This window comes from Erinaceus europaeus, unplaced genomic scaffold (genome assembly GCF_950295315.1).
Source record: "Erinaceus europaeus unplaced genomic scaffold, mEriEur2.1 scaffold_554, whole genome shotgun sequence".
NCBI lineage: Eukaryota > Metazoa > Chordata > Mammalia > Eulipotyphla > Erinaceidae > Erinaceus > Erinaceus europaeus.
The window spans coordinates 14,760-34,278 of NW_026648229.1; the positions used below are offsets into that span (position 1 = coordinate 14,760).

At 40.1% G+C, this 19,519-nt stretch overlaps 1 protein-coding gene across 1 annotated transcript in view; it reads left to right on the forward strand.

Annotated features, from left to right (window-relative positions):
• LOC103125571 (laminin subunit alpha-3) overlaps positions 1-19,519 on the forward strand; it is a 77,796-nt gene that overhangs the window by 11,030 nt on the left and 47,247 nt on the right. The window contains exons 4-11 of the mRNA XM_060184847.1: positions 1,195-1,275; positions 7,194-7,300; positions 12,222-12,272; positions 13,488-13,639; positions 15,285-15,395; positions 15,538-15,649; positions 15,865-16,032; positions 17,127-17,323. Of these exons, the coding sequence (XP_060040830.1) occupies positions 1,195-1,275; positions 7,194-7,300; positions 12,222-12,272; positions 13,488-13,639; positions 15,285-15,395; positions 15,538-15,649; positions 15,865-16,032; positions 17,127-17,323 (979 nt within the window). The remainder of the gene's footprint in view (positions 1-1,194; positions 1,276-7,193; positions 7,301-12,221; positions 12,273-13,487; positions 13,640-15,284; positions 15,396-15,537; positions 15,650-15,864; positions 16,033-17,126; positions 17,324-19,519) is intronic.

The following is a 19,519-nucleotide window of genomic DNA, read 5'->3' on the forward strand; positions in this document are numbered from 1 at the left end:
TGACAGAGTTTCCCCCTCAGATTCAGTGGACAGGCAGACATTTCAGAAAGCAACAAGAGTTTTCTTGTTTGTTTTTTATCTCTTTGCTTAATAGTGTAAAAATAAAGAAGGAAAAAAAGGGGAACTTCTCAAATGTGTGTCAGTTTAGACTAAAAGGGAATAAAAATTCCAGTTTTATTTGAAAAACCAAACAAACAAAAAAGAGACAAACTACACCAATGATTGTGTGCACAGAAATGCCTAGTCATTAGGAGTTGGGCAATAGTGCAGCGGGTTAAGCGCACGTGGCACAAAGCACAAGGACTGGTTTAAGGATCCCAGTTCTAGCCCCTGGCTCCCCACCTGCAGGGGAGTCGCTTCACAAGCAGTGAAGCAGGTCTGCAGGTGTCTGTCTTTCTCTCCCCCTCTTGGTCTCCCCCTCCTCTCTCCATTTCTCTTTGTCTTATCTAACAACGATGACATCAATAACATCAACAATAATAACTAAAACAACAATTAAAAAAAAGAGGCAACAAAAGGGAGTATATATATATATATACATATATATGTATGTAATAAATACCTAGTCATTGACATTAGTCCCTTTAGGGCCTTCAGGGGTGTGCACTATGTCCCTCTTCTTCCCAGAAGGCACTGTGCCCAATAGAAAAGAACTGGAGTGAATATGGAGAGAGAGATAGAGAAAGAGGCAGAGACAGACAGATACACACACACACACACACACACACAGAGAGAGAGAGAGAGAGAGAGAGAGAAAGAATATTAAAGAGTCAAAGAATCAGAACTCTGTTCTTTTTTTTTTCTGCCCATACTTGTTTTATTCCTTCCTTGTTATTTCTGGGGAAACACACACACACACACACACACACACACACACACACACACACACACACACAGTGTTGTAATCATCTCTTCCAAGTGAGTTACTTTACTTCATCTTCAGGGAAGGAATGTATTTCTCCAAGCCAAAAATAAGACAAAATAAATGCCTCCAGTCATTATCTGCCAAAATATACCCAATGTCAGCTGAAATAATTCATCATTATCACTACAGATCTTAACATTTCTTCACATAAGCAACCAGACCCTTAGTTTCCTGTTTCAAATCAATTCTTTGTGGCAACAAATGATGACCATGAAGTTTGTCAATGCCTGTTTTCACTGGGACATTGTTCTTTCTGTTCTTTCTTTAAGTTTTGCCACTGGCTGTGTTGTGACTGGAGGCAATGTGGTGTGCTCCTGCAAACCCGGATACACAGGAACACAGTGTGAAAGGTGGGTGCTGTGTACACTCAGTCATCAGGGCCCCAGGCAGGCCTAGACATACACAACCACGGCCTGCCTTGTGTCTTCACAGAACTGCTATGAGCACTTGAAGGATAAATCTGTCTTACTAATTGCTGAATTCCTAGTGCCTAGCATATTACTACTATTCATATTATAGTAGGTGTTCAGCTTATGAAACAAAGGAATAAATATTGCACGATGGAAGGTATATACTTGGTTATAAAGGACTGTGGAGCCAAGCTTTAGTTATTCATGAACACATTTTTATGATTATCTTCTATACATAGGACTTGCCAAGTATTGTGAAGATTATAAAAGGTACTGAACAACCTCATTGAGAAAATAACACAGTTATATGGAACAGTGACAATATAGCAAATGAATCATACGGACAAAAGGGTTTTTTTTTTCCCATTGAAATAATGCTGTCATCAAGTTAATACATACTTATTATAACAATGATATGATACAGGTAAGCAAAGAGCCAGCAGGGCCCACACCACACCTTCATATGCACCCATACAAGCCTGCTTATGATTACTATACCTCCAGATATAAGTACTTAATACCTGTTGTGGAGCTGGCAGAATAACTTGCCTGGACAGTGCGATGCTTAGCCATGGCTATGATCCAGGGTCAAACCTAGCCCCACCAAACTGAAGGAAGCTTTAGGGCTGTGGCGTCTCTCCCACTCTCCGTTCCTCCTCCCTTCTTCTCCTTCCCTCTCCTCCTCTACCTCTCTCCTTCCCTGTCCCTCCCTCTCCCCTCCCCCTCGCTCTTTCCTTCTCCCTCTGCCTCCCTCTTCCCCCTCTCTCCCCCTCACTCTCCCTCTTTCTCCATCCCTCTCTCCCTCTCTTTCCCTCTGTCTCCCTTTCAATCTTTATCTGTCCTATTTTATAAAAGATGGGGGGGGGGAGAGAGAGAGAGAGAGAGGAAGGAAGGAAGGAATAGAGGACGAAAGGAAAAAATGACCACAAGGAGCAGTGGATTCCTAATGCTAACACTGAGTCCCAGTAATAACCCTGGAGGCAAAATAATAATAATAACAATAATAAAACATTTAAAAATATTTGAACAAAACTCTGCTCACAAACCTTATTTTATAATTTCCTTTCAGTCATTTTGGCATATTAGTTTTCTGGGTAAAATTTAGAAGAGTTTTTGCCAAATTTAAAAAACACACAGAAAGTAAACTCAACAGGATTTTATTTTACTGTATGGTCACTCCAGATTAGGATTATCTGAAATATTTCATGGGCAAGGTGGGGTTTAGGCAGGTCAGAAGGATGAAGGAAGATGAAAGGCAGCTTGGATCAGGGAGTCATGAAAGGAAGGTAAAGAGGCTAGTGGAATCCTCCATCATGGAAGGGGAGGCTGTGTTATATCAACACCCTGTGGTAAAAAGGAATGAGTGATTGAAAGTTCTGTTTCCATTCCAGCAAGAACACCACTCAGACTTACCTTACATCTATGCTTATTCCTGTTTCAATAAAGACATAGGAGGGAAACCTAGTAAATGTCTGTCACTGAGCTAAGCACTAGAGAGACAATAGCACTTAGCACAGATTCTGCCCTTATGTCTTCAGCAGTCTAGTTGTGTCCAGGTCTAGAAATAAACTGGTAAGTGGCTGGAAGATAGCTCTCTCAGTAGAACGCCAGTTTTACCAGGCCCAGGTTCAAGCCCTCAGCCGCCACGGGGCACCAACACACCTGGGAGAAGCTTCAGGAATGGTGGTATTATACGGTGCTATCTCTCCTCTATTGCTCTCTCCCTCTCTGTTTCTCATCCTCTAACTGGGAGAAAAAGGTGCGGGGAGGAGTATGCTAGTGTGGTGCAATCATGGAGGTGACCTGGTGTGTGGCAAAACAAAATAAAACAAACCCTGTTAAAAAATAATGATCCTGGGTCCATGCTCCCAGAGAGACAAAGAATAGAAAAGCTTTCAAGGGAGGGGATAGGATACAGAGCTCTGGTGGTGAGAATTGTGTGGCACTGTACCCCTCTTATCCTATGGTCTTGTCAATATTGTTTACTTTTATTTTATAAATAAATTTTTAAAATAGTGAGAGAGCATAGCTGGGCCAAGGAGGAGCAGGATAGGTTGGGGGTTAGGGCGGAGGGAAGTGGTGGGTAGTTTAGATAATATTCTAGACTCTGTAATTTAAAATTTATGGGACTCCCACCTGGGAGAGGCTTCCTAATTTATTTCTCCTTCTGGTTCTTCACACACAATAAAGCAGAAAACAACAACAGGCAGGCTGAGACAGCTATTTGTCAAGCAGCAGATCTGAAAAAGAGAACATCTTAATTAGCACCTCTTTTCACAGCTTGTGCTTGTTACATTTGGTTTCTCAAGAAAGCTATTGTTTCTGAAGATCTTTTTTTTTTTTAACTTTTGCTCAAGTAAATGTCATTTTAATGTCAGAGTTTTTAATTTGTTAAACATTCACGGTGCTCCATTAATATGTCACATATCACTCCCAGTATGGCTCTAATGGTTAATTATGCAAAGATAAATACAGGGACCTTTTAGAGTGAAAAGGAGAAATTAGTGCAGGAGTTCACGACAGAGGAGGAAGCAGGAGGGGAGAGGAAGACTTTCCATTCACACCTTACTCTTGTCTTCCTCAACCACCTGGAGTTACAGATGACAAATGTGTTCTATACTTTTGATTTGTTGTATCAATGTCATCTGTGAAATTAGGGAAGGTTTATGGAGAGCTTAGCTACTCCCATAAAATTAAGATAAAGGAACCATTTTCTTTCTTTCTTGTCTTTTTTTTTTTTTGCCTCCAAGGTTATCACTGGGGCTTGGTGCCTGTGCTATGAATCCACTGCTCCTGGCAGACATCTTCTCTCCATTGTTGTTGTTGTTGCTGTTATTGCTGTTGTTGTTGTTGGGTAGGACAGAGAGAAATCGAGAGAGGAGGGGAAGACAGAGAAAGGGAAAGAAAGACAGACACCTGCAGACCTGATTCACCGCTTGTGAGGCAACCCCCTTGCAGATGGGGGGCCAGGGGCTCCAACCAGGACCCTTGAACTTCATACTATGTGCAATTAACCCAGTGCACTACTGCCTGGCCCCCTCATTTATTTCTTTTAATCAACAACCAATTCTTTACAGTAATAAAGCAGTAGAAATGTTAAGTATTTTTGTAGTATCTTTATGTGGAAAATTTCAGTATAGATGTCATCTCAAACTGCAGTGTTTTAGAACATAGATCTTGTGAGTAACATATTTTGTTAGGTAGAGTAGGTAGAGTATGAGGCCAATCATTAAAAATCCTGCTATGAGTACATTAAGGGCTTGTTTAGTGGATGTAGATAAATCACCTCAGTTCATCAGTTTAGTTATCTTCTTGATAATTAGGGTATTCAGGAGGTTTTTTTTCTTCTTCCCATTTGCTTTGTGAAATCTAATAATTTTGACAGATGCAAACTATATATACACAACTTATAATGTTAGCTATCTCTTAACAAGTGTCTTATATGAAGCATTATACTATATTTTATTACATTATCTCTTAGTTCATGTTCACCACCACAGTAGTTGAATAAGCATGATCATTCATTCATTGATTCCCATTACACTTATCTGGCAACTAGCATGTCCCAAACACTATCCTCTAGGCTAGCAAAACACAATTCCTGCCTTCAGACTTTTTTATGTAAAGAAAATATAAAGAAACTGAAGCTTGAAGGTTAAGACAACAGTCCAGGATCACTCTTGTACATCATAGAAGCAGGAATCTAGCCAGATTTCAAAACCTGTGTCCTTTGTATGATTTTTTAGTGCAAAGATTAAATTTGGGGAAAAGCACTAATTGCCACATCTCGCTCTGCTAATGTCATTGATGATAAGCTACCACATGCAGTGTGATTGATGGCAGAGGAGAGGAGCTTTGCTAAAGAACAAATATTTTGATTTAGATTCCAACCAATTTATATGTCATTTAAACTTGAAATGAGAAGATATTGTCTTCTTCTTTTTTTAAGTGGTTTTTATTTATTTATTTATTTATTCATTTACTTATTTTTGCATTTACTTGTTTGATGATTCTCATAAAAGTTGTCCTTTACTTGATAGATATAGTTTTTTCCGGTTTACCCCTTCTAACTTGCAAATAAGAAACTGAGTTTTCACCACTAAATTATTTGGAATAATAAAGACCAGCAGTAGCAACTGCTCTTAGTTGTTTAAGCCCATTACATGTAACTCTGCCAGTTCTTAGCAACATCGCCCCGCCAGATATTCGTCAGGATGCGGCATCATCTAAGTTCATTTCCCATGTCTACGCTCGACCGGACCTGCCAATATACGCGGATATCTTCGCCCACCCTGTCCAACGCTTGACGTCTCGTCACCCAATCTGGTCCCCTATGCCTACACTGAACTTCTCTGTTCCAGTCTCTTGGAAACAGAGTTGGCAGTCAGCTGAGGTAAAGAACAAACACCTCATCACAGACCCCTGCAAGCGTCAACCCGGCTTTGACCTAGCACGTTATGATTGGGCCCTCCTCAATCGCTATCGAACAGGCCATGGCCGGTGCGCCGCTATGTTCCATCGCTGGGGAGCCAGAGATGACCCGAACTGCCCCTGTGGCTCCAGACAGACTATGACCCACATAGTCAATGACTGCCACCTCTCCAGATTCAAAGGAGGTCTCAAAACTTTACATCAGGCTCAACCTGACGCTGTTGACTGGCTACGGAAGAAGGGCAAACGCTAGAAGAAGAAGAACATGTAACTGGAGTATTAGGTGCAGTTTGAATTCTACAGAGTTGAAATGATACAGTAGAAAATACTAATAAGATCCCCTTATATACAAAACTCTGAAATTTTGTGAACTTGGGGGACCTGGTGGTAGTATACCCAGGTCAGCAAACATATTACCATGTGCAAGAACCTGAGCTCAAGCCCCTTGTCCCCATCTGCAGGGGGGGATGCTTTAGGGCTAGTGAAGGAGTGTTGCAGGTATCTTTTTTCTTTGTTTTCTTCAACCCCCTCATTTTCTCTCTGTCCTATGAAATAAAAAGAGAAAAGGGGGGGGAAATTCCACCTGGAGTGATGGATTTGTCATGGGGGCACCATGTCCCAGCCATAACCCTGGTGATATATATATATATATATATATATATATATATATATATATATATATATATATATATATATATATTTGAAGAAATTGCCCATAAGTTAAGTAATGTCTACCTGTATAGCATGTTCAAAAAACATAACTCTTAAACTAAATACCTTCTCCCCTTATTTTCCTATAGGTTAAACCACTTGTTCCCCTTTGTATTTTGTTTGTTTGCCATTTGGTTATAGAGGTTACTGAGAACTTTGTTATCCTAAGTGTCAGGAGGAAGGAAGCTTACTTAACCTTCATTAAGTTTTAAGTATCAGTACTGAGACCTATTCATTCTTGTAAAATGATGTAGCCTTCCTCACATTACACTATAATACCCCAAATATGAAACTAAAAATTGCGAAAATTGAGTGGAATAATGAGTTGGAGGCAAGGCTGTAGTGCACCAGGTTAAGCACACATAGTACTAAGCACAGGGACCCATGCAAGGACTTGGGTTTGAGCCTCTGCTCCCCACCTGCAGCAGGGATTCTTCGTGAGTAGTGAAGCAGGCCTGCAGGCTTTTATCTCTCCCTCTCTCTCTCTCTCTCTCTCTCTGTGTGTGTGTGTGTGTGTGTGTATGTGTCTGCCTTCCCCCCCCCTCATTTTCTCTCTGTCCTATAGAATAAAATGGAAAAAAAATTGGAAAAAGTGGCCACTAGGAGTAGTGGATTTGTTGTGTTGGCACCGAAGCCCCAGCAGTAATCCTGGAGGCATAATTAATAAATAAATGAGTTGTTTGAGTGTTTCTTTTCTTTTTTCTTATTTTGTGTAGGTGTGCACCAGGATATTTTGGAAATCCCCAGAAATTTGGAGGGAGCTGCCAACCATGCAATTGTAACAGTAATGGCCAGTTGGCCAGTTGTGACCCACTAACAGGAGGTAAGACTTGCTCAGGTCTGATGACCCACACTTATAAAACTTGTGTAAAACAGCCCAAAAAGGAGCCCACATTTTTAGAATATGTAGTACATAATTCCACCTAAGGAATTATCCCATTGCTTTGACAATCTTGGGAATGCTTAATTAGTATTTACAGTCTTGGTAAAAACTCATTTCAAATAGAAAATTTAAAATAAATTGTGTTACTAAGTGGTTTAATTGTGGCTTACAAGACTAAGATTGCAGGGGTATGGTAAACTTTTAAAAATCAGTTGTTTCGCACTGGAATAAAAATCACTCATTTGAGTGTTACAATTACAAAAGAAGAAGAAAATTCATCAGGCATCTCCTTTAAAAAGTACAGGCCAGGTGGTGACACACCTGGTTATATTATAGTACACAAGGACCTGGGTTCAAGCCCCCAGTGCCTCCCCCCATCTGCAGGGGGAAAGCTTCACAAGTGGTGAAGCAGGTCTGCAGGTGTCTCTCTGTCTCTCTCCCTCTCTATCCCACTTCCCTCTCAATTTCTGGCTGTCTCTGTCCAATAAATAAATAAATAAATAAATAAATAAATAAAGACAATAAAAATAAAAAATAATTAAAAATATTTTAAATACTATTCAGAGGGCCAGATGGTGGTGCACCTGGTTAAGCACACATGTCGCCAAGCATAAGAACACTATTTTGAAATCCCCTTAATCCCACAGCTTCCCACCTGCACGGCATGAGTGGTAAAGCAAGTACTGCAGGTGTCTCTCTGTCTCTCTCCCTCTCCTCTCAGTTTCTCTCTGCCCTATCAAAAAAAAAAAAAAAAGAAAAGAAAATGGCCACCAGGAGCAGTGGATTTTTGCGGGTCCTTGTGCTTAGCGCCACCTGCACTTAACCTGCTACGCTACAGCCCGACTCCCCAAGCAGTGGATTTATAATGCATGGACTGAAATCAACGAAACACTAGTAGCAAATAAATAAATAAATAAAGCTTTTTTTCTTGAAAAAAAAAAGAAAGCGCAATTATGCAATTTAAAAGACTATAATGTACTCTGTGGGACAGAATGGTTGGAACTGGTGGTGATTATGAACATTAAAGTAAGTAAGGAAGTGAAGAACAGCTGATTTCACTCAAGTGGAATATAGAGAATAGAAACAAGAACTTTTAAATATATCTATAGTGTTCATATATAACATGTCAAATATAATAGTATATGTGTATACACACGCACACATACACACACACTCAACTTACATCTAAGACCTTGGGAGAACTATGGTGGTTATTGTGGTAGAGGGGCACCGAATTTTATGGTGGAAGTGGTATGGAATCATAGCCCTATTACCTTATGATTTTATAAATCGCTATTAAATCAATAAAATATGAAATAAATCAATTTCTTGTGCAGTTGCTTTATCATGCACACAGCACAGGTTCAAGTCCATTCCCCACCAGAATGGGAAACGGCTGCTGTGGTGCTTTTCTCTTGCTCACTTTCTCAACCTTTTTCTATCTGGAAAGGTCGATCTGCAGTGGTTAAGCCCCAGTGACTACAAAAAGTAATCCATCGTCTTAACATTCATTTAATTGTAGTAAAAAATAACCTTCAGAATCTATTCTGATGACTTACTAGGCTCTCCTGGGGACACAGCAAAATTACTGTGTTGGGACTGGGTGATGGTCCACCTGGCTGAGTGTATCTGTTACAGTGTGCAAGGACCTGGGTTCCAGCCTCCACTCCTCACCTACAGAGGGAAAGCTTTGACAGTTGTGAAATAGTGCTGTAGGTTTCTCTCTTTTCTACTCTATATTTTCTTTCCTCTTTATTTCTCTGTCTCTTTAAAATAATTTTTAAAAAAGTTATCATGTCAACTTTATGTATGTGCCTGAAGATATCAAAGCACTCAATGTAATAGCAATACATAGTAGCAATAAGTTTCCTTCAAGGAATATTCACTTTGTAAACCAGAAGAAGACTTTCCTCTTCCTTCTTTGACTGAGAATATTGGTGTGATTTAGGAAAGTGTCATTGACATAATCTGACACCAAACTCTTAGATAAAATCCCCCATGGTATAGCTATAACAAGATGAAGAACCAACCCAGTCAAGTGGTTGTTCGCAAAGGAATGCAGTGTGGATGGATAAAGATCAGTCTAGAATGGCAGAGCAGTTATCATGCCCTTGGGTTCCCTCCTCACTTCCTCCTTGTTCATATTTTTTTACTTGAATGGAAATAAAGATGGAATGCCCAGTCTCTAATCAGATGGCCGGCACAAAGTTGGGACAGATAGTGCCTCCTGTGGCACATTTAGGTTACGAAAAGGCTTCAACATTCAGACATGATAGGTAATTTCTGACAAGACAAATTATAGTAAGGATAACCAGGTGGCTCTCCAGTTGAATTGAAAAATAATCCACCCATAAGTGTGAGTGTGGAGATGTGACTTTAGTAGGCAGTATAAAAAGGCTTCAGATCGCTGTTGGAAGTAAATGAATTCATTGTTACCTGAGGGAGTAATACAATCCTAGTAGATTTCACTGTCTTCACCGAGCTCCTGTCTGAAACCAGATGATCTGTTGCTCCCTGGGGTGCTACGCATATACTGTAATATATATGTGGTTTCCCTACAATACCACCTCATGTAGTGATGTTTTTTAATTAGTTATTTAATACTGATTTACAAAATCATAAGTTATCAAAGGTACAACTCTGCTCCCTTCCCACCCAGAGTTCTGGATGCCCAATCCCTCCATTGGAAGTTCTCCCAAGGTTGCAGCTGTGGGTCAACTATTATTTCTACCTATATGTCTATATTTATATATATTTGGCCCCCACTCCTTTTTTAAGGTTTCATCTTATCTTCCTTTCCAAGTCACATAGACACCTATTATTCCATTCAAATGTCCCTCCTTTTTTCTTCTCTCTCTGGTTCCTGATGGAGTTGGACTTCTGGTCGTTTCCCCATTTCCTATCACTTCTCCCCCACTGGCAGTATGGATCAAAATTATTTTGAGGGTATAGAAGGTAGAAGGTCTGTCTTCTGTAATTGCTTCTCTATAGGTCAATTCATACCCTCAGCCTGCTTCTATCTTTCCCTAGTGGGGCAGGGCTCTGAAGCATTGGGGTTCCAGGACATGTTGGTGAGGTCACCTGCCTAAGGAAGTCAGGATGGAATCATGATAGTGTCTGCAACTTGGTGGCTAAAAGGCAGCAAGATACAAAGCAGGACAAGATTATTAATGAACCAGAAACAAAAAGTAGGAGTAGACCAGATGAGAATAAGGATCTTAGGGTGGAAAGAAGCTAGGGAGTCCATTGTAGGCATGTTCCAAGGGGCTCATTATAATTTTTTGCTTGAGTTTGATAGCTAACATGGAATTGAACAAAAATATTATCTGAGAAAATGATGTTAGAGTAAAGGGCTAGAAATTTGGATTAAGGCAGAGAATAGCTCCTTTTTTAAAAAAAAAAAAAAGAACTGTGAATAAAAGTAACTATTTACCCATTCACCTGACCCAGGGCCTATATATATGTTTAGCAAAAGAGTCTGTGTAACCTCTGAGTCCCTATTGGTCTGAGCTTGAAGTTCATGGACACAGCTGGGAACATTGCAGGCGGCATTCATTTCAGGACCAGTCTTCCTCGAGCCTCCCTTCAGAGACTGGGGCAGTTCCTACCATTGCTGCTTCACTATGAGGGAAAGGTCCTGGGAAGGCCTGCAAGAGGGCTTATAACATATAATATATATATTATATATTATTATAATATTATTATATTATATATATTATATTATATATAATCAATATATATATTGATTATAGTTGCTTTTACATATTCCCTTCTCAGTGATGCACAGGGTCAGAGAGTTATGGCAGGTTATAGCAGTAGCCTCCAGACTCTAGACTTTGAGCACAGTGGTCTGACTGGACTGGGTTAGGGTAGGGCCACTTGTAGCAAAGACATTAATGAATGACTTCGAACCAGAGAGCAATTTTTGTTGGAGTATGTGGTGCAGTGGGGGGGGGGGGGGGAGATGTGGTAGGGTCTCTGCTTCCCCCTCTGTTTCTCTTCCCCATGGAATTTTTTTTTTTTTGCCTCCAGGGTTATTTCCAGAGCTTGGTGCCTGCACCACAAATCCACTGCTTCTGGAGACTATTTTTCCCCTTTTATTGCCCTTGTTGTTTTATCATTGTTGTGGTTATTATTATTATTGTTGTTATTGTTGCTGTCATTGGATAGGACAGAGAGAATTCAAGAGAGGAGGGGAGACAGAGTGGGGGAGAGAAAGATAGACACATGAACACCTGCTTCACCACCTATGAAGTGACTCCCCTGAAGGTGGGGAGCCGGGGGCTGGAACCAGGATCCCTACACCAGTCCTTGTGCTTCGCGCCACATGTGCTTAACCCACTGCGTTACCGCCCAACTCCCCCATGGAACTTTTAAACCACAAGACAGCAAGGATTTTTGTCTCTATGGCTTTGTCTTGCATCTATCATGGCATATAATGGTACTCAGTGCTCAATGGATGTTTATTGACCATTCTTGTCTATAGTTCTTGTCTATAGGATGCCATATATGTCTATAGTCTATATGTCTATATGTCTATAATCTACCGTTCTTGTCTATAGGATGCCATCAAGTGAAGAGATCCTTAATATTAATGGCCAGGAGTCTTCATTTAATAAGATTGTCACAAACCTTTATGGGGAGAAACTGAAAGGAAGCTGCTGGGGAACTCCTGTTGCTATTGTGTTTAGAGATAAGAAATCTTGCTCTCCAGTCAGTGACATGGGGGTGGGGTGGGCTGTTGTGTTAGGTATTTAGATCACTACAATCTTTTAAAACTGACTTTCCTGAAAGTCAAGTTAGAAAGAAGCTGAATACTAAATGCACTAACAATATTTTCTTCAATATTATCTCATTTCAGACTGCATAAGCCAAGAACCCAAAGATGGTGGCCCTGGAGAAGAATGTGATGGTGAGAAAAGAAACATCCTTTTTTGTGTGTGAGATTTACTTGTGATACTTGCGTTCCAAACTGGGAAATACAGCTTCCAGTCTGGGAAAGCAGTGATGGAGGAAAGTGGGAGAAGGAATACTTATGAGTCAGATCTATTCTCTGTCAACTACTAGTTGTATGACCTTGGTAACTAGATTTATTTCTCTTAGTTTTGTTACTTGTAAAATAGATATCCTATTTATACCAATCTCATGCTAACTATATAGGATTCCGAAGGTTGCTAGAAAAAAATGCTTGTAAAACCCTTATCACAATGCCTGATAAATAGCAAGCATTCAGTAAAGCTGTTCATCTCTTTCCCCCCACAACAGATTTTATAGAATCACCATTTCCTTTCCCCCTCACCTTTTATTGATATGTAATTGATGACTAATACCATATTAGTTGAAAGAGTGTGACATGATAATTTGTCATGCATGTATATTATGAAATGATTCACACAGTAAATTTATTGCTGTTCTACATATGTACAATTTTTCCTTGTGATAAGGACTTTTACTTTCTTAGTAGCATTAAGGTATACAACAGTTCCTTTGTCCATAGTCATAATTATGTTTCCAGAGCTTATTTATCTTATAGTTGGAAATCTGTACTTTTTGAACCCTTTCTCCTATTTCCCCACCCTACCATTTCTTGTTAAACTGCTTCCTTTCATGGCTGGGTGGTGGTGTACCCTCTGGTGTATATAAATTGCCATGCATAAGAACCCAGATTCAAGGACCTAACTAATGCAGTTGTCTGTCTCTCTCTCTCTCTTTCTCTGTTGAAGGAAGTAAGGGAGGGGAAAAAAGAAAGAAAGAAAGAAAGAAAGAAAGAAAGAAAGAAAGAAAGAAAGAAAGAAAGAAAGATGAAAGAAAAAAAGAAAGAAGAAGGAAGGAAGGAAGGAAGGAAGGAAGGAAGGAAGGAAGGAAGGAAGGTGGTTGCAAGGAACACTGGGGTCCTTGTGCGGGATAACCAAGCCCCAGAGATAACCCTGGCAGCAAAAGTAATAAAATAAAAGTAATTGAAATGCTTCCTGTCTACAGCTCTCTCTTTCTCAGAATCTGTGTCCCTCCTTAAGAACTCCAGGATTGTAACTTTTCTCTGTTCTGCTCTATGTGCACATTAACTGGGATGCACAGCCCTTGTGCTTCCATCCTGCTGTACATTGGTCTTTGTTCATGCCCCTAACAGATTGTGACAGCTGTGTGATGACCCTCTTGAATGACCTGGCCACCATGGGTGATGAGCTTCGCCTGCTCAAGTCTCAGTTGGAGGGGCTGAGTGCCAGTACAGGCCTTTTGGAACAGATGAGGCACTTGGAGACCCAGACCAAGGACCTGAGGGTAATTACCATGTGGACCCAGCTTGTGCCTGACCCTGACTCTGACCCTGACCCAGAGCAGATACTTATGGCACAGTTGCTGCATGAATGAATATATCTCAAGTACAGAAGGAGATTTAACTCCATGTAGGGTAGGGTGGAGGGCAGACAGTGGTGCACAGTGGTGCAAATGGTTAAGCATACATAGTACTAAGCATAAGGACCCACACAAGGTTCTGCTTTCAAACAACCAGCTCCCCACCTACAGGAGGAACTCTTCACAAGTGGCAAAGTAGGTCTGCAAGTGTCTATCTTTCTCTCCCCCCTCTATCTCCCTCTCCCCTCTCAATTTCTCTCTGTCCTATCCAATAAATTGGAAAAATAGCCTCCAGGAACAGTGAATTCATAGAGCCAGCACCCAGCCCCAGAGATAACCCTGGTGGCAAAATAAAATAAAATAAAATAAAAAATACTATGCTTCTCACTCAATATTTTTACATTCTTTAGGATGGTGTCCCTCAACTTTTCATTTTAGTAAAGTTAAACTGTATCTTCTGATTTTATCACATAAACACTGTGATAACTCAATAGTAATACATAGGAAGTGGAAACACCATTTTGAAATGTTTGTATGGACATAATATTTTGTACTACTTTACCCACTTATCCTAAGAAATAAACCAACAGCTTAATATTATAATCCCCTGTTTTCTAATGAAGGAGATGAGATTCAGTGAGGTGTACCTTCCAAGACCCAGAGTTCGATCCCATCTTTTTAACCCTTGTTTTTCCTTTTAAATCTTTATTTATTTACTAGTGAGAGGCAGTGGGGTGGGAATGGTGGGAGAGAAAGAACCAGAGCACCATTCTGGGAATGGAGTGATTTCAAGGAAACTTTTTCTTTCCTTGTGGAACCAGCATTGGTCTTGCAAAGTGAATCTTTATCAGATTTACAAGTTGCTATGACTCCTTTAAAATTTCTACTCTAGGGGGTCAGGTGGTAGTACAGCAGGTTAAGCACACGTGGTGTGATGCGCAAGGACCGGTGCAAGGCTCCTGGTTCAAGCCCCTGGATCCCCACCTTCAGAGGAGTTGCTTCACAGGCGGTAAAGCTGGTCTGCAGGTGTCTATCTTTCTCTCCCCCTCTCTGTCTTCCCCTCCTCTCTCCATTTCTCTTTGTCCTATCCAACAACGAAAACATCAGCAACAACAATAACACTAATAACTACGACAACAATAAAAAAACAAGAGCAATAAAATTTCTACTCTAAAAGGACATCAATTTTCTTTATTAGTGATTTAATAATGACTTATAAGAATATATGATAATTCTTATAAGAATATGTGTCTAATTCTACACTGCTCACCACCAAAGTTCTGTACCCCCACCTCCTCCAATGGGAACCTCCATGGTTCTCCTAAGGTCATAGATATGAGTTGACTATCTGTATTGTTTTTCATTTTTCAGTTTTATTTGATTCAATTCTTTATATTCCACATATGAGTGAAATTATTCCGTAGTTGTCCTTCACTTCCTTACTTACTTCCCTAAGCATACTCAATGCCAGTTGCATTCATGTTGTCCCAAAGGTCACAATATAGTTTTTTTTTTAATGCTGAGTAATACTGCATTGTGTATAGGGACATTAACTGTGTTATACTTTCAGAATCAGCTACTCAACTACCGTTCTACTATTTCAAATCATGGTTCAAAGATGGATGGCTTGGAAAAAGAACTGAGTAATTTAAATCATGAATTTGAGACATTGCAAGAAAAGGTAATATATTTGGTCAATAACATTAATCTTTTTTCTTTCTTTCTTTCTTCCTTCCTTCCTTTTTTTTTTTTTACTTTCAAAGTATTATTAGTTCCACCTTCATCAACTTACTTTGTTAACTAGTAAATATATTTTTATATAGGTTCAAGTCAACTCCAGGAAAGTGCAAACATTATATAACAATGTTGATCAAACAACCCAAAGTGCCAAAGAGCTGGACACAAAGATTAAAAATGCCATCTGGAATGTACACAGTAAGAAGTCACTCAGCCCCATAAGACATTTTTTATATATTATGTATTTTTTTTAAACCATGGGATAATTTCCCTTGAAGAGTTCCACATTATGAAAAAGATTCTGTGGGAATACTAAAAAATTTAACATGGACTCCATAGAAATACCTGCCTAGAGAGATATCTGGCAACTGGGGCTCAGAATTCCAGCTTAATAAACTGTTGATGTTCCTTAGTTCTTTTGAAGCAGATTTCTGGGACAGATGGTGAAGGAAACAACCTGCCTTCGGGTGACGTTTCCAGACAGCTGGCTGAAGCAGAACGTATGATGAGGGAATTGCGGAACCGCAACTTTGCCAAATACCTGCGAGAAGCAGAAGCTGAAAAAAGAGAGGCTCAGCTCCGTAAGGACATTTTCAGATTTCTGAACCCAACTCACCTAATAGTTGGTAGCAGTGTGCACAGGGTAGGATGCTTAGATGTGGAAGAGCTCATCATTTCAACACATGTTCTTGTGAGAGCCTGACTCAGGTGTTGAGAACAGGCAGTCTTCTAAGTTAGCAAGTAATTTGTGAATATATCTTCCTACCATCAGGCAAAAAAGAACTTCTACCTCTAATATATTAAATATTAGTTACTGGAACATTCTTATTTCTAACAAATTTATTTTTTGTGGTAGAGAACGAGAGGGGAGAGAAAGACCAACACATTGCTCAGCTTTACCTCAGAAGGGTACCAGGGAATGAACTCGTAGCCTCTGGGACTTCAGGCATGAAAGTTCTGCACTGTAACAAGCTGAGCTATCTCCCTGGTGCACATTACCATACTTGTATGACTAACTTCTCTCAGCTTTCTTATAATATCATTTCCACTGGCCATTTCTCCTCTCTTGGATTTTTAAATCACAAATTGATACTTGTGTTATTGGAAAAGCAAAAGATGAGAAAATTATGGCAAATTAGCAGTATAGCTAGATATTTTGAACAGGGAAATGCCTGATTAGCTTGGCACTGTGAGAAATATTAGTTTAGTGCATAATTTTTCAAGTACTGATCTTTATTGTTTAGTAAGACAGTCAGTGTTCAGAGAGCACATTTCTCTTAGATTTGCACTATTTAAATTTACTCTTGATCTTGGCTTCAACTGCAAGGAGATAGTATTTGAGTAGAAAGAGCATACATTTTAAACTTGTAGATCTACTTCAAGTTGCAAAGTTGGCTGGTCCTGCAAAGTTGGGCCATCACCTAAGTTCTCAGGGCTTCCATTTTTCTATCCGAAGCCTGTGAATGATAGTGACTATATTCACATGTTTTTCCTGAAAGTTAAATGAGACACTGTGTCCAGTGCACACAGCAGGTGTTGTATGAATGTCAGTTGCCCTTACAAATTCAAGAAGAATCAGGAAGTGAGCAGAAAATCAATTCTCCTTTTGTAGTTTTATATCTCTGCTTCAGTGTACTCTTCTCCCAAGTGTAAAAAATAAAGTGGTGTGTTACAGTGCTGAATCAGATAAGGAGCTGGTTGGAAAGCTACCAGATGGAAAACGGTGCACTTGTTAAGAGGATGCGGGACTCTTTAAGTGAATATGAAGCTAAAGTCAGTAGCCTCCGTGCTGTGTTAAAGGAGGCAACTGCCCAAGCAAAGCGGGCCACTGGCCTCAACCTGGAAAACGAGAGGGCTTTGGAGACTGTCAAGGTGAGCTCATGGTGCAGAACCTGCCTGCTTTCACCATTGACAAGGATGATGGAGGAGGGGTCTTTATGCTTATTGTTAACAAAAACAGCAGAGCCAGGTCCAACCCTATTCAAATAAGAAGTGGAGATTAAATGTAAGACAAAGTCATGCCTAGTGCTTAAGCAGCCAGAAATGATTTTGAACTAAATCCACAGAGACACCAGAAAAAATGACTTCATTCCACCTCTGACTAAAAGGGTACTAGAGCAATCCTGTTGTCACATAGATGAGAAACTAAACTAATATTGCTGTAATTCAATGAATATATGTTTTAAATAACTGACTTTTGATGTCAAATATGAAAACATCATTATGATTATAGCCAAAGGAATTTTAGTCCAATATCTAATTAATAAGAAATTATTAAAAAGTACAGGCTGGGAGTCGGGCAGTAGCGCAGTGGGTTAAGCACACGTGGTGCAAAGTGTAAGGACCAGCGTAAGGATCCTGGTTTGAGCCCGTCTCCCCACCTGCAGGGGAGTTGCTTCACAGGCGGTGAAGCAGGTCTGCAGGTGTCTATCTTTCTTTTCCCCTCTCTGTCTTCCCCTCCTCTCTCCATTTCTCTCTGTCCTATCTAACAACAACAATATCAATAGCAACAACAATAACTACAATAATATAAAACAAGGGCAACAAAAGGGAAAATAAGTATTAAAAAAAGTACAGGCCATGCAGGAGTTGCAAGGACAGAATATATAAGTAAATATATATGTGTGTGTGTGTGTGTGTGTGTGTGTGTGTGTGTGTGTGTATAGCCACTACAGTTATTGCTAAGTTCCTGCATTAAGACTCCACCACTTTTTCTATTTTCTTTTTGTCTGTTTGCTTTGTTTTTCCATTTTATTGGATAGGACAGAGAGAAATTGAGAGGGGAAGGGGAGATAGATAAGGAGAAAGAAAGACAGACACCTGCAGACCTGCTTCACTTCTCATGTAGCCTCCCTCTGCAGATGGGGAGCATGGGCTCTAGTCCAGGTCTTGTGCATGGTGACACTTGCAGTCAACCAGGTGAACCAGTACTCCCCAGATTTTTATATTTTATATGTATTAAATTCTAGAACAACAGAAATATGAGAGACTATTTAATGAGAGTAAGATCAAAGTGAAACAACATGGGACTGACCCCCCAAAGAACAACTTGATAAAAAAGAAAGAGAAAGGAAGGTAGAAAGAAAGAAAGAAAGAAAGAAAGAAAGAAAGAAAGAAAGAAAGAAAGAAAGGTGGGCAGAGGTAGATAGCATAATGGTTATGCAAACAGATTCTCATGCCTGAGGCTCCAAAGTCCCAGGTTCAATCCCTTATACCACCATAAACCAGAGCTGAGCAGTGCTCTGGTTAAAAAAGAAAGAAAGAAAGAAAGAAAGAAAGAAAGAAAGAAAGAAAGAAAGAAAGAAAGAAAGAAAGAAAGGAGAAAGAGAGAGGGAGAGGAAGGAAGGAAGGAAGGAAGGAAGGAAGGAAGGAAGGAAGGAAGGAAGGAAAGAAGGAAGGAAGGAAGTCAGTCAAAAAGGTAGGAAGGGAGAAAAGGTATCTTTGGAGCTGGGCTGTGGCGCAGTGGGTTAAGCACACATGGCACTAAGTGCAAGGACTGGAATAAGGATCCTGGTTCAAGTCCCTAGCTCCCCACCTGCAGGGGAGTCACTTCACAGGTGGTGAAGCAGGGTCTGCAGGTGTCTATCTTTTTCCCCCCTCTCTTCCTTCCCCTCCTCTCTCCATTTCTGTTTGTCCTATCCAACAACAATGACAGCAATAATAAGGATGATAATAAACAACAAGGGCAACAAAAGGGAGAAAATTAAAAAAAAAAGAAAGGGTATCTCTTAAGTGTCAGGAAGGGAGCAAATTTGGTTTCTGGACTCTGGTAACCTCAGGTTCATTGTCAGAGTGCCCTTGCTGCCCTATATAAAGTGTGCTGAGGGCTGATGCTGGTTTATTGGTCTAAAACTCTCTCCTGCTGACCTATAAATCACAGCTTAGAGATCTGTCCATGTTACTGGCTGAGCTGGCCCCAATGTATAAACTTTCATTAACAGCAGTACCACTGTTTCATTGGCATATAGTTTGAGGAAACTGTAACAGCACAGTTACACTACAAAGTGAACTGATTATATATATATATAAAGAAATGAAGAGAAGTGGGCAGAAGGAGTTATTTCCCCT